The sequence below is a fragment of the Haliotis rufescens genome, unplaced genomic scaffold (assembly GCF_023055435.1).
Source record: "Haliotis rufescens isolate VD_foot unplaced genomic scaffold, xgHalRufe1.0.p SCAF_1, whole genome shotgun sequence".
Classification (NCBI taxonomy): Eukaryota; Metazoa; Mollusca; class Gastropoda; order Lepetellida; family Haliotidae; genus Haliotis; species Haliotis rufescens.
Window position 1 is genome coordinate 61,065,897 of NW_025963779.1, and position 15,652 is coordinate 61,081,548.

At 42.8% G+C, this 15,652-nt stretch overlaps 1 protein-coding gene across 1 annotated transcript in view; it reads left to right on the forward strand.

Moving 5' to 3' along the window:
- LOC124145014 overlaps positions 1-5,137 on the forward strand; it is a 55,514-nt gene extending 50,377 nt beyond the window's left edge. The window contains exon 2 of the mRNA XM_046514648.2: positions 2,914-5,137. Within this exon, the coding sequence (XP_046370604.1) occupies positions 2,921-3,502 (582 nt within the window). The 5' untranslated portion in view covers positions 2,914-2,920 and the 3' untranslated portion in view covers positions 3,503-5,137. The remainder of the gene's footprint in view (positions 1-2,913) is intronic.
- The last annotated feature ends 10,515 nt before the right edge of the window (positions 5,138-15,652 follow it).

Consider the following 15,652-nt stretch of genomic DNA (forward strand, 5'->3'; position numbering starts at 1 on the left):
GATACAATGCTGCAGTTTAACATGGATACACCACTCAGACACAGGATGCTGACTCCGAGCCGACCAGTTCTTGTTTTACTCCCTTAATGCCGAGCACAAGCAGAATAACAATAATTACACCCAGCTGTTAATATCTGTGAATCACATGTCTTTCTGTAGAATTTGCACGTACCCAGGTATTCATGCGCACGTGCATAGGTGTTCAAACAGATTTTAAAAGTTTATTCTTCTCTGCTTGTGTGTAAAATAGTTACTAATGTTAACCCTAAGGTTAAAGCAACGCGATGTTGCTGTGTACCACGATGTAGCTGTGATGTTGATGGCTACCACGATGTAGCTGTGATGGTGCTGTCTACCACGATGTAGCAGTGATGTTGCTATCTACCACGATATAGATGTGATGTTGCTGTCTACCACAATGTAGCTGTGATGTTGCTGACTACCACGATGTAGCTGTGATACTGCTGAATGCCACGATGTAGCTCTGATTATACTGACTACCACGATGACTACCACGATGTAGCTTCTAATTATACTGACCACCACGATGTAGCTGTGATGTTGCTGACCACCACGATGTAGCTTCTGATTATACTGTCTACCACGATGTAGCTGTGATATTGCTGACCACCACGATGTAGCTTCTGATTATACTGTCTACCACGATGTAGCTGTGATGTTGCTGACCACCACGATGTAGCTTCTGATTATACTGTCTACCACGATGTAGCTGTAATGTTGCTGACTACCTCGATGTAGCTGTGATGTTGCTGACTACCTCGATGTTGCTATGATGTTGCTGATGATGTATCTGTGATGTTGCGGACTACCACGATGTAGCTCTGATTATACCGACTACCACGATGTAGCTGTGATGTTGCTGACTACCACGATGTAGCTTCTAATTATACTGACCACCACGATGTAGCTGTGATGTTGCTGACCACCACGATGTAGCTTCTGATTATACTGTCTACCACGATGTAGCTGTGATGTTGCTGACCACCACGATGTAGCTTCTGATTATACTGTCTACCACGATGTAGCTGTAATGTTGCTGACTACCTCGATGTAGCTGTGATGTTGCTGACTACCTCGATGCTGCTATGATGTTGCTGATGATGTATCTGTGATGTTGCGGACTACCACGATGTAGCTCTGATTATACCGACTACCACGATGTAGCTGTGATGTTGCCGACTACCACGATGTAGCTCTGATTATACTGGCTTCCCCGATGTGGCTGTGATGTTGCTGATGATGTAGCTGTAATGTTGCTGACTATCACGATGTAGCTATGATGTTGCTGATGATGTAGCTGTAATGTTGCTGACTACCACGATGTAGCTATGATGTTGCTGATGATGTAGCTGTAATGTTGCTGACTATCACGATGTAGCTATGATGTTGCTGATGATGTAGCTGTAATGTTGCTGACTATCACGATGTAGCTATGATGTTGCTGATGATGTAGCTGTTATGTTGCTGACTATCACGATGTAGCTATGGTGTTGCTGATGATGTAGCTGTAATGTTGCTGACTATCACGATGTAGCTATGATGTTGCTGATGATGTAGCTGTAATGTTGCTGACTATCACGATGTAGCTATGGTGTTGCTGATGATGTAGCTGTAATGTTGCTGACTATCACGATGTAGCTATGATGTTGCTGATGATGTAGCTGTAATGTTGCTGACTATCACGATGTAGCTATGATGTTGCTGATGATGTATCTGTGATGTTGCTGACTACCACGATGTAGCTCTGATTATACCGACTACCACGATGTAGCTGTGATGTTGCTGACTACCACGATGTAGCTATGATGTATCTGTGATGTTGCTGATTGCCACGAGCTGTGCTTGCTTTGAAAGGGCTTTGTCATTTTTATTACACAGTAATATTTGTGAAAACATGCAGATTGAAAGTGTTGGTTCTCAATGGATCTTTTTCGAAAGGTTTAAATACTGTCTTTCATCGTCAGGCAAAGAATGTAAATGTCCACTTTATCGCTTATCAAAACTCTAAATTTATAGCTGGAATTTGAAAACTCTAATGTCTCTCTTGTATCTGAAACAGCAACTGAAGTAGCAAAGACATTTCATTGATTTCGCTTAAAGTTCAACCGACTTTAGTCAAAATGAGAAATGTTGTCAACCAAGTTCAGCAATGCCAGTGGACGCCAGGTAGTCATGCAGCCTCTGTCTGGTGACAATTAATTTCAGTATTAGATTAACACGAGCGGGGGAATCCATACGAATGACGTGCGTTTATTAAGGAATGCGTGGGAAGGGAATCTTCAAAGGTTATGTGTCGCCGGGCGCACGACTGATGGCATCTTTGTAAAGATGGGTAAATAATCAGGCAAATTATGATAGAGCATAGTGATAAAACTTAACACAACGTTCCAACTATGGTTGTATGCGATGTGTTGTTTGGTGCTGATATTCGAGATTCGATACAGAATGTGAGATTAACGAATCAATGTTATTATTAAACCAAATTCGAGGCATGTTCAGATATGTTCCCTTGCTACGGGGCCACATGAAGGACTCTACCTGTCGGTTATCCCGGCTGCAGAAGGATTAATAGCCTGGATACAGTAATGAAAACAATCATGTATTATTGATGAAAATACCAAATAAGTGGACTTAGCAAAAACACACATGATGATCACCTAAGAGAAAGGTCATGGTGCTTACAAACCACCCTTATGGGTGCTTAAAACATTTTATTACCTTTAGTATTTTTTTTAGATTGAGCTTGGTCATACTAGTTACAACGTCTAAACCTAAAAGGGGCACCACACCGTGGAATATAGTCCCTTTTCAATGATGAGGCCACGCATAATCATCATTCATTATGCATATCGCCCTATGACGACCATTCTAATCTAGCCTTTTTGTTTTCAGATCGGCCATGCCCCGCCTGTATGTGTTCCTGGCTGTCCTAGTCTATACATGTGTGTCCGTGAATCGTATATCGGCGGAGGAATTGAAAAGCAAGTCAAAAACAGAAGAGAACTATTTCTCTCCAGGAGAACTAAAATGGCCGACCGGGAACGGGGTATATGAAGACGAGATACAAGCTTTGGACGAGGATGGCAAAGGAAATGTAGGACGTATTGCCGAAAGGGAGAACCGGTCTTCTGGGACCTCTCTGTGGACAAAGATCCTCAACAGAATAGGAAAAACACAGGAAACATTCGGCTCTTCCGGTCAGTATCCGAACTTGCCTGGCAAGGCAAAGAACGAAAGGCGGTATATAGCTCCCCAAAGTGTCTGGGCAAAGCTCAAGCGGAATCAACCCGGGATGCCTTCATTTGACGCAGAGCGAGCAATGAATGACGGGAAATTTATAACACAGAACAAGAAACGAGGCCTGTCTATAAATGGCGCATTATCTTCCTTGGCGAATATGCTTTCGGCGGAGGGTCAACGCAGAGACCACGCCGCGGCGCTTCGACTTCGACAACGCCTTCTAGTGGCAGGAAAACGTTGATCAAAGAGACGCAATTCATGGATTCAAATTTGTTCGGTCTTAAAAGACTTCTAGTGACAATCTAACACTTCCCAACGAAATATCGTGCTTAAGGGCAACAGAGTGTAAACATGTACAGGTTGGAATATGACTTTCAAATATTTTTGAAATGATGACAGTGAACTTACGGTTCAGTTGCAAGGAATAAGTCAACAACATTTTTAATATGGATGGTTTTGAATTCAATTTTATTGTGATAATGATAACCTCAAGTAAAGGATTGTTCGACATATTTTCACGAGGTCGGATCTGACAACATACGTGAACACTATTGTTTGTGTTATAAACAGAGACGATTCTGTTCCGTATTGCAGCCGCTCAAACAGAGCATGAAAAATAGATGGTCCACATTTTATTACTGACAAATACATTGGCATTAGTTCTTGTAATGCAAAGTTGTTCTAGCCTGTGTTTTTTTATTTGCAGAAATTTAGACAGATACAAAGCTCATATCTTATAATAATTATTGTGCTTTTCTACCAAGCCATATGCCCAAATGCCCTTCGCTTGTGTTGCTAGTAAACTTTGACAGTAAAAGTTAAACCGATAATGTTTTCAAAAATACAGATTACCATTTTTAATAAGTGAATGTTTCATCAACCTTAACAGGCCGTTGGAGGTGTTATTAGACCTAGTTTAACAAGACGACGACTTACAATCTGCTCCCTGTTCGACACCTTGCCCTTGCGCATCTTCACCACTCTGTTTATGCAGCAACAGAATTCATTTGGTTCTGTTTGCAATCGTCCCATTGAGATTCATACCGTTTACAAAGAACAAACTCTGCGCTAAATCCCCCGACCCCAATTCCGTTTCCGTTAACGTTATTCCGTAACGATTGTGAATTCAACCAATTAAACTGCTGTGGAACGCTGAAGTACTTCACGACAAACGGAGATTTTACGTTAATGGGGTGTTGTTAATATCTGCTGGGATTGTAAATCGCCATATTCCATAAGCTGTACAAATTTATACCAATGATAATGTTGGCGATATTGGAAACTGCCTTGATTCTTTGACTACAATATGTTAACACTCGAAGCTCTTCACGTACGGTATTATTTTGTTTATTTGAGACATATCAAAACATGAGGCAACCAAACCGCTATGATATTGGAATTGTTATATCACACAGCGTGAATGACTGTTTGTTTGGTTCAGAACTATATGGGCAGGATCCAAGGACAACCATTTCTCACGGAGGAAACTAAAGCGTGTTATGACAGAACTGAGGGTTTAACGTCCTTAGGGACAGCCTTTAAACAATCGTTGCTAGGGGCTTAAGTTTACCGGAATTTCGAGGCATGAATTCTTGCTCTATATTTGATAAACATTTAAGATATATTCCAATCAGTTTAACAAGTACCCGTGGGGGGTACTTGATAATGATTCACACACGATACATAGCTATGATTCAATTACAACAGATTAATTCAACACATGAATTAAGGCGGGCGTCGCACTATCTGCACTGGCTTGCTCAATATATATAAACATGTTCACGAACAGATTCTTTATGTAGTATAACTAAAAATAACGAATGTTGTATTCTTCCTAATATATTTTGTTGTGGAATAAAGTGATTGTTGCCAGTTATATATTTGTTTTCTTCCGCGTGAAGTATCACAGCGATATACATGTATCATCAAATGTACCTCTTAACATAGAAACCGCCGGGCAGAAGAAAGTATATACTTGAAAATTTGATTTGATCAAACATTACAAACATCATCATAATGTTACTAGGCTAAATACAGTCGCTGAAACATTGCAAACTTAATGTCCAAAACACAACTATGATACTCGTTTCAAATACATCACTATCAAATAACCAAATGTCCACTTGGCTTTGAACCAGGTGAGTTAGAAATCAACCCACATATTTATGTATTTACATCTACCAGGGCGCATTTGCGCAAAGCGATCTTAGCGCTAAGATGATTGTAACACCCATACTATAACATAGACATACAATAGTCGTAGCACTAAGATGGCTTTGTGCAAGTGGACCTTGATGTGGAATGAAAGTAACACACGCGAATATGAACTGTGCTTCACCAAGGGTCAGAAATGACTGTTTTGAAAGAAACGATTATCACTGGATATAAAAAGGACAAAATAGCACTTAGCGGCAGATAACTCTGTTATTGCCTCTGATGCACTGATGCACTGATGCACTGATGCACGGAGGATGGGATGTTCCACGCATCAGCCAGTAACATTCTAGCTATATCATGTATATTCTTGAAAATCATGAAATTTACCCAGGATAGCTAGTGGTTGATAGCGTGAGCAGAGGTTGGCGCTGTCGGGGAAGATCGCACAATGCAACCACCACATTATATTACTCTCAAGACAAGCAGACAGACCGGGGAACTCTTCTGGTCTCGAGCCCCTACAGGAGTTAGAACCAAGGAGGATGGGATATTCTCTGAACGTACAAATATCCGTCAAAGGCTGGGAAGGAACGTTAAATCAAATCTTATACGTTGAAGTGATTTACATTTGAAATGCTTTACAAAACTTTTGTATGTTCAGTCCCGCCAGACGCCCCATCCACTAGGCCATGGAGGCGGTCCTTGAACATGGATGCCTGATCACCCGGTATAGAACACATGGATATCTGAACGTCCAAATATCCGTCATAGGACGGGAAATCACAAACTAGATGCTTTTGTGAGACTGGTATGTCCAATTCCATCCTCGATTATGTCCTGTATATCTTGCTGCTGTCACGTGAATCCGATTTGAATGACACGGGGCTAAAAATAGCTGTCCAATCAAATTATACCTACGAGCAAGAGACGTTCTGTGCAAAGTTACTCCTTAGAGAGGAGATTGTGACGTCAATTCACAAACAAAGTTATGTAAGCGACAGGCCCAGGGTGCTTCAAACCTATAACTATGCCTTTAGGAGGTCATATTTTACTTAAAAAGATGTCGTTATTACTTTTTCTTCCTTAATGTGGTTTATCTAATAAAACGGCCTCTGTTGGGTGAGCGAATATTCCTCGCCATCGGGGTTTGGGAACACGTGATCAGTCGGCATACTTTTAACTTTTAGGGGCTGACCATTTGTTAATTCTCTCTCTTTCTTTTGAAAAAAATAATGTTTCCAAAAAATCCTGAAAAAAATGTTTCCAGGCATTTCGCATTATAATAAACAGTTCGCATGGCCTGTTGGATGTGTTGCAAAAATAATGTAAACTACCGGGCAAAAGAAAGTTTTCACTTTAAAAATAGTTGTATAAAAAGCAAAAAAGCTGGTACAGGTTTGAACCCCCGCAGAAAACATTCGCCCAAATGCAACATGACCACAACCACAACGCAGATTTTCGAACGCAGCTTTCCAAATCATGCATTGTTGAAAACGTGCAAAACGTGATTTTGAGACATTGGTCCAAATGCACGTGTGATTGTGGCATAAATACCGACGTTGGACAGAGCAGGCATTCAGTAAGCAAAAAAACACCAAGAATATGCCCAGACTTACACAAGCGCAAAGAGACAGAGCGATCGGTATGGCAAATATGGGGGCTACTAAACGTCAGATGGCCAGAACCTTCAACTGCTCCCAGACCACCATGAGCAAGTTGATAATCCGCTACCAACAGACAGGACAGACTCAAGACCGGCCAAGATCGGGAAGACCGAGAGTGACAACACCGGCCGAAGACCGCTACATCCGGCAGATTCACCTCCGAAACAGATGTGTGACGGCGACGTCAACGGCGGCAACAGCACTAGGGCATGCCATCAGCAGACGAACAGTCCTTCGACGACTTCGTACGGCTGGTATACGAGCCTACCGACCCTTCCGTTGAATGGCCTTGACCCGTCTACACCGTCAACGCAGACTGCAATGGGCACGAACTGTACGTCGGTGGCAGCGACGTGACTGGGCGAGAGTGCTCTTTACAGATGAAAGTCGGTTCTGTCTGTTCAGGAACGATGGCAGAGTTCGAGTTTTTCGACGAAGGGGAGAGCGACTAGCGCCAAACAGCATTAGAGAAGTTCACCCGTTTGGAGGTGGAGGCGTCATGGTATGGGGTGGCATTTGTGGCCAGCTTACAACACGGCTGGTTATCACCCGAGGAACCCTGAATGCTCAGCGATACAGGGATGAAGTGTTGAGACCTGTTGTGGTGCCCTTTATTCAACATCAGCCAAGAGGATTAATTTTGCAACAAGACAACGAAAGGCCTCACACCGCCCGAATTGTTCAAGACTACCTGAACAACGTTAACGTCAACGTATTGCCCTGGCCACATTGTTCTCCAGACTTTAACCCCATTGAACATTTCTGGGATCATCTTGATCGTCAGCTGAGACAACATGTACCGCCTCCAGCGAACCGACAGGAACTTGAACAGGCTCTATTGAACTTATGGAACAGGATTCCTGTTGACGTTATCCGCCGACTGACGACGTCAATTAGGAGGCGTGTGTTGGCGTGCATGGATGCCCAGGGTGGTCACAATCGCTATTGATGACGTGTTACCTGACTACTGGGTCATTAATGGACCCTTCATGCACTTTTTCAATGAACTCTGATTTGTGTCATTTTTAATTTGGACCCCTTGACTCTTTCTTTGTGTATTGCGGAGAATGCAATATCGGCATTACAATGCATTTTCATTCTAATTCATGGAAAATGATTTCTGTTTATAAATTTATCATCATAAATCTCACATATGCCTTTGTTTTTGGTGTTTGGTCAAGTGAAGTCGGTGGAAACTTTCTTTTTCCCGGTAGTTTAGTCTTGAGACAAAACTTTCGTTCAAAAAGAATATGTTTTGAATCGCTGAATGAAAGAATAGTCTGTCGCTAATGTAAAAGATACTTAGAATACTCGGGGCCTATAATTTCTTCCCCGGAATTCACATAGAGGTTATGATCTCAAGGAATTCTCTACGAGGTAATGGTCATCTTCCCGAGGCAAGGGAGTTAACTATAAAAGTCCAATTTCCACCCTTGCCGAACAAGGCTGGAATTTCCAGATTCGATCGTAGCGCCACCACTATGTCCCTCCTATTGAATAATCAGATTCCACCTCTCATATCACTTGCATATGCTTCAAAGAAAATGGTGGCGCCGTCAAGACGATCTGATCGATGATCAAGATATATATTGTAATAAAAGGGGTCTAACATCGCGAAGTGCATCAGATCACGTGAGCACCTTGATAAAAACCATGAAAAGATTTATCTGTCGACGCACAATTGACGGTACACATTCTTTGCAAATCCTGCAATCGACGGAAATCTGAAAGTTGAAATCCACGTTGTTACAAACGGGATGTCGATTTCGTCACGCGATTTTGGTCGGACTAGGCATATACTCGTTAGTTCAGCCAAAATATAACTCCATAATTGCAGCCCATTTCGGCAAGGTTGGAAACTGAACAGTCAGTTAACTCCCTTGCCTCATGAAGATGGGTAATGTTTTTTCAAAGAGAACGCTAAATTTCCAGCGTTCGATCTGATACATTTACTTTCAGAAACAGGCTCAGGTACTTCCAAGGGTAACACGGGCCGAGCTCCACCACAGCGCGTGACACTGTGTCACTGTAAGGATCTTAATTGACGTAAGAAATGGTGTTTCAAGTTTCGTAATACTTATATATGTATTTACTCATTTAGGGTTTCCCATAGGACGTTTGTTAAAACCTATATCGGATGCAACTGAATAAAAAAAACAGGTAAGACAATACTTATTTCTAAATGGATCTGTGCAGACAAAGTTAGAGCACCAGTGACGTCATAACTGCACCCTGAGGCATTCTGGGAGAAGGGTAACGCGGCCATAAGGTTGAATATAAGCTGCTGTTATGGTTTCAATGAACACGGTTATAACGGCGACAAGGGGAAGCACTATCTGACATCTGGCTAATGGGGTTGTGGTTAATTCAACATCCATGAAACGAGATTTAGATGTCATTCTTTCCAACAAAATACGATTTAAGAAAATGTATCAATCAGCTGAGGTGACTATATTGCATTGTTTTCCCATGACGCCCATGTAATTGGTTTGTGCGAGTCACGGAGACGGGCAGCTGTATAAATGAGGGTAGTCGACTTGGGAGAGAATGCCTTGCGGCTGTACTATACTCTAATTGCTTGATGAATGAGAAAACGTTCACAAGAAACCGAATTATTAGAGTTGATTATAATACGGATTATGACCATCTATTTATTACATATATTTCCATACGGACTAGTTCTGTAAGCACAAGCAAATTCTTAGGCCACAATAAATTAATTATTGGAATTTATTTTATTTTATTTTATTATTTTATTTTATTTTATTTTATTTTATTTTATTTTATTTTATTTTATTTTATTTTATTTTATTTTATTTTAATAGATGAATGTTTGTAAACATGGAGACTGATGAAAAAGCAACACATTTCTGAACATGTTGTTTGCATGTTACGTTTGGCGCCTATGACGTGTCCCTTGCAACAATACAAATACCGCTTACAGCATTATCAGCAATTTGATTGTCTCGGTTGTCTCCCCTTGACTGTTAAATACATGGACACTAAACCAGATGCCGTGGCATTGCTGTTTAAATTAAAATAAACTAATTTATTTTTTATCTTATTTTATTTAGATGAATAATTGGCAGGTCTACGTTATAATAACTCCTGAAAAGATAAGGTGATGATCTCTTTATAAAGCGATTCGATTAAGACACATTTGCCGATGTTGCTATAACTGATGAATACGTTAACAATTTGCACACTCGTGACCTAATATGAGTGTTACTGCATGTGTGTATCGGTAATGTGATATATTAAAACAAACTACGAGCCTCAGTTGCAATGTGAGTGAATTCTTTAGGGTGTGGACGACCTGTTCACCGTGCAAGATAACAGTGATTAATCAATCAACGTGTTATCGATTATTGTTTTGTTGACAACACATCTGACCATTCCTCACTTGCTGCGCTGCCACGTGCATATAACATAACACGGAACCCATTCACAACATCTGACCTCTATTTATAACCAAATCTTAGATTGAATAATTACCTCACATAAAAAAATCCATATGAATACCTTTGTCAGGTAATATGAGAGGTGCTACCACTAATTACCATTAATTACCTGCATTAAATCTGTTAACAGAGCATCAGGTGAATGACGACAAATACACAGGTGTAGGGTTATACCACGAAACAGGTGGCCTCCCATTAGTTACCCGTCCCATTTAGCACACACCTTTTTGTTTCATATATACAGTACACTACGGTTATAACGAACTCGAAGGGACCACTAATTTTAGTTCGTAATAACCGTAGTTCGTTATAGGCATACATACAGCATTTATACAACAAATGGTCGGGACTAAAAAATAAGTTCGTTATATCGGTCAGTTCGTTATAAGCGTGTTCGTTATAAACGTAGTTTACTGCATTGTTGTAAGATAGGCATATCATACATTCAATACAGATTAGTTGCCTTTTAGTCATATCAATACATTTCATAATAACATTTGTGCTTGACAGCTTGACAATCAGTATGTATACCTTGGTCTCTGTGGTAACCCTATGTACAGTAAACTACGGTTAAAACGAACTCAAAGGGACCACTAATTTTAGTTCGTTATGACCGCAGTTCCTTATAAGCATATAAACAGCATAACGACAGCAAATAGTCGGGACAAAAAAGTAGGTTCGTTATATCCGTCAGTTCGTTATAAGCGTGTTGGTTATAAACGTAGTTTACTGTACTCCAGTTAGGGCTGGTCCATTACTCGGTAGGTGTTGTCTTAATGAATCGGGGCGGTCGGGTAGCCTAGTGGTTAAAGCGTTCGCTCGTCACGCCGAAGACCCGGGTTCGATTCCCGACATGGGTACAATGTGTGAAGCCCATTTCTGGTGTCCCCCGCCGTGATATTGCTGGAATATTGCTAAAAGCGGCGTAAAACCAAACTCACTCACTCACTCACTCACTCTTAATTAATCCCCTCCTGGCCTCTACCCTGGCTGTGTAACAACTGGGAATATGGTGTGGGACAAATGGGACGTGCAACTAATGGGAGATAACAACGTAAGACGAATGACAAGGGAGCAGCAATTAGGGACACTGATGACTTTATTTTCTGTTCAGCTTACATCCGATAGCCCAAAGCATAGAATAATCATGCAATGGCAAACAGGGCTTTCATTTACATCCGCAAATAAATCATTTTTTTTAATTATAGGTCTCGGTATTGATATGACATTATTACACGATTAAATATCAAGCTCTGAAACGCAGAAATGGGATCCAAATCAACATCAGTCATGTTATCATCCGCGCAATCCGAAATCCGAAAATGCTTTCCCTCCATTGATACCTGTTCCTATCAAACTATAACCATCAGGGATATTTTCAAATAACGGCATCCGATGAGCTTCCACCGTTCTTTTTGTCTATTTGCTTAGGTAGAAATTAATCAACATGCGCCCTTTGTAATTTCTCAATGTTCGTAGATCTCGGGTAACCGATCAGTGTTGCCTCAAAGTATATTTCCGCTGTCCTTACAGACAGTAGCCCAGTCTCTTGTCACGCTCAGTTGCGTTAGGCCAGCAAATCTGCACACTGCAGCTAATGAACCCCAGCAGCAGGGTAAGAAAGCCAGGTAGAAGCCAGAGCCTAGTGCCCCTTTAATATGAACTAGCTCAGAACCAACATTGGGCGCCAAAATATCGACCATAAAATGAGTCCCGTCGTGGGATTCAAAACACTTCTGAGAATTGTTTCTTTTCAAGTTTGTATTGTAACTGAAGTTAAATACTCATTAACGCTTGGAACACTCCCCTTCTAAGTGTGAGCCTTAAATTACGTCAAATTGGAATGCAAGGACGCCATTATAATAGATGACGTCATGTGCGTGGATCATTGCTCATAATATCAATCACTTATGTGTCTGGTCCAGACTCGGTTATTTACAGGCAGGAATATTGATGAGTGAAACAAAAAACAAACATGTCGTCATTCGGAATACAGGCACCTCGTTTTTTAATTTCGTTATCAAGCCTTATTTGTATGTTTAGCAGGATTGAGTGAGTGTTGTTTTAAACCGCCATCAGCAACACTCCTGGCAACGTACCACTTTTGGTACGCGCGATTCGGAGGTGCATTTGGAAGGTATTCAGGACTCGGCAGTGTGTTACCCGACACGCAAATAGAATGGTATTTGGGACGCAGATTCAACTTTTCTAATAAATTGATGGTGCACGTAAAACATTCCTTCATACACTATATTTTATTTATTTAATTTTTTTTCGATATGTTTTCAGTTATTTCAGTAACTTCAAATCTCACCCTTTTCTCAATGCTTTTAAGATCTGTGTTGAATAGCATTCGGGGATCGGATGGACAATAAGACTACATTGTATTCGGGATTCAGGGGACGGTGAAGTTGAAATCCTCATACATGGCTTCAAAACTTAAAAAGACCTTGTTTCCATGATGAATTTATCAGTAATCTTTTGGCAGGGATTCTGCGCCCTTTAATGACAGGGATTCAGCGCCCTACGATGACAGGGATTCTGCGCCCTACGATGACAGGGATTCTGCGCCCTACGATGACAGGGATTCTGCGCCCTTTGATGACAGGGATTCTGCGCCCTTTGATAGCAGGGATTCAGCGCCCTACGGTGGCAGGAATTCAGCGCCCTACGGTGGCAGGAATTCAGCGCCCTACGGTGGCAGGAATTCAGCGCCCTACGGTGGCAGGGAGTCAGCGCCCTACGGTGGCAGGAATTCAGCGCCCTACGGTGGCAGGAATTCAGCGCCCTACGGTGGCAGGGAGTCAGCGCCCTACGATGGCAGGAATTCAGCGCCCTACGGTGGCAGGAATTCAGCGCCCTACGGTGGCAGGAATTCAGCGCCCTACGGTGGCAGGGAGTCAGCGCCCTACGGTGGCAGGAATTCAGCGCCCTACGGTGGCAGGGAGTCAGCGCCCTACGGTGGCAGGGAGTCAGCGCCCTACGGTGGCAGGAATTCAGCGCCCTACGGTGGCAGGAATTCAGCGCCCTACGGTGGCAGGGAGTCAGCGCCCTACGGTGGCAGGAATTCAGCGCCCTACGGTGGCAGGGAGTCAGCGCCCTACGGTGGCAGGGAGTCAGCGCCCTACGGTGGCAGGAATTCAGCGCCCTACGGTGGCAGGGAGTCAGCGCCCTACGGTGGCAGGGAGTCAGCGCCCTACGGTGGCAGGAATTCAGCGCCCTACGGTGGCAGGAATTCAGCGCCCTACGGTGGCAGGGAGTCAGCGCCCTACGGTGGCAGGAATTCAGCGCCCTACGGTGGCAGGGAGTCAGCGCCCTACGGTGGCAGGGAGTCAGCGCCCTACGGTGGCAGGAATTCAGCGCCCTACGGTGGCAGGGAGTCAGCGCCCTACGATGGAAGGCATTCAGCGCCCCACGATGGCAGACATTCGACGCCCTATCTCTATGATAGCAGGGATTCAGCGCCCTACGGTGGCAAGGAGTCACCGCCCTACGATGGCAGGGATTCAGCGCTCTATAGTGGCAGAGACTCAGTGCCCTATCGTCATGATAGCAGGGATTCGTCGCCCTACGACGACAGGGATTCAGCGCTCTATAATGGCAGAGACTCAGTGCCCTATCGTCATGATAGCAGGGATTCGTCGCCCTACGACGACAGGGATTCAGCGCTCTATAATGGCAGAGACTCAGCGCCTCATGGATATTGTAGATACCAGTTGACTGACGAAGGAAATATTACAGCCAAGCGAGGAAGTGCCTGTGAGCTTTTGGGTGCTTTTCTAGAAAGTACTTATGCATTATATATAGTAATGTGTAGTGCTTCAAGCAGACTTCTAAGAAGCACCCACGCATGTACATGTATTCACTTACAAATAATTGATGATTGCAGTCTGCATTGTCTTAGATGTTGCTGTCATTATTTCTTCGGAGGTTTCACCTCTAGTAATACTTATGAGTAAGGAAAGCATTGTAGAGCGTTAAAATCAAGTTGTTTGGGAGCGCTGGCAACTCTTTTGCTTTCATTAATGGCATTTTCCGAGTACATGCTTGCAGTATAACACCAACACACATTTTGTAATTTCATTTTCTTCGTTCTTTAACTGATTCCAGATGCCTGACGCTTGTAAAGTGATAGCCCGACAAATATTAAACAACCTGAAGTCCCATGATTACAGAGAAGGAAACACCCGTTAATGCGGATGGTATCGTTTCCAGTGAAAGTCCGGGTTAACAAATGTCCTTATTAACGAATCAGTAATGATCTTCGTATATATGTAGATGTTAATAAGGGGCTTGTCCGGAAGGTGGGGTTCTGGATTAACGGAGGCCGGACTGTTGTCTGGTTTGTCCATGTTTGCAAATCTCGATATTTCCCAATCTAGTACCTAATGACAGGTAAACTAAAACTACACACTCCTCACAACCTATTTGTCACTTCCCAATTGTCATCACCCATTTGTCACCTCTGACCTGTGACCACATATTTGTCACCTCCGACCTGTCATTACCCATTTGTCATCACATATTTGTCACCTCCGACCTGTCATCACGCCTTTCTCATCACATATTTGTCACCTCTGACCCGTCTTCACCCGTTTGTCACCTCCGACCTGTCATCACCAATTTGTCACCTCTTACCTGTCATCACCCATTTGTCATCAATTATTTATCACCTCCGACCTGTCATCACGCCTTTCTCATCACATATTTGTCACCTCTGACCCGTCTTCACCCGTTTGTCACCTCCGACCTGTCATCACCAATTTGTCACCTCTTACCTGTCATCACCCATTTGTCATCAATTATTTATCACCCCCGACCTGTCATCACGCCTTTCTCATCACATATTTGTCACCTCTGACCCGTCTTCACCCGTTTGTTACCTCCGACCTGTCATCACCCATTTGTCACCTCTTACCTGTCATCACCCATTTGTCATCACATATTCGTCACCTCCGACCTGTCATCACCCATTTGTCACCTCTTACCTGTCATCACCCATTTGTCATCACATATTTGTCACCTCCGACCTGTCACCACCCATTTGTCATCACATATTTATCACCTCCAACCTATCATCACCCATTTGTCACCACATACGTGATACAT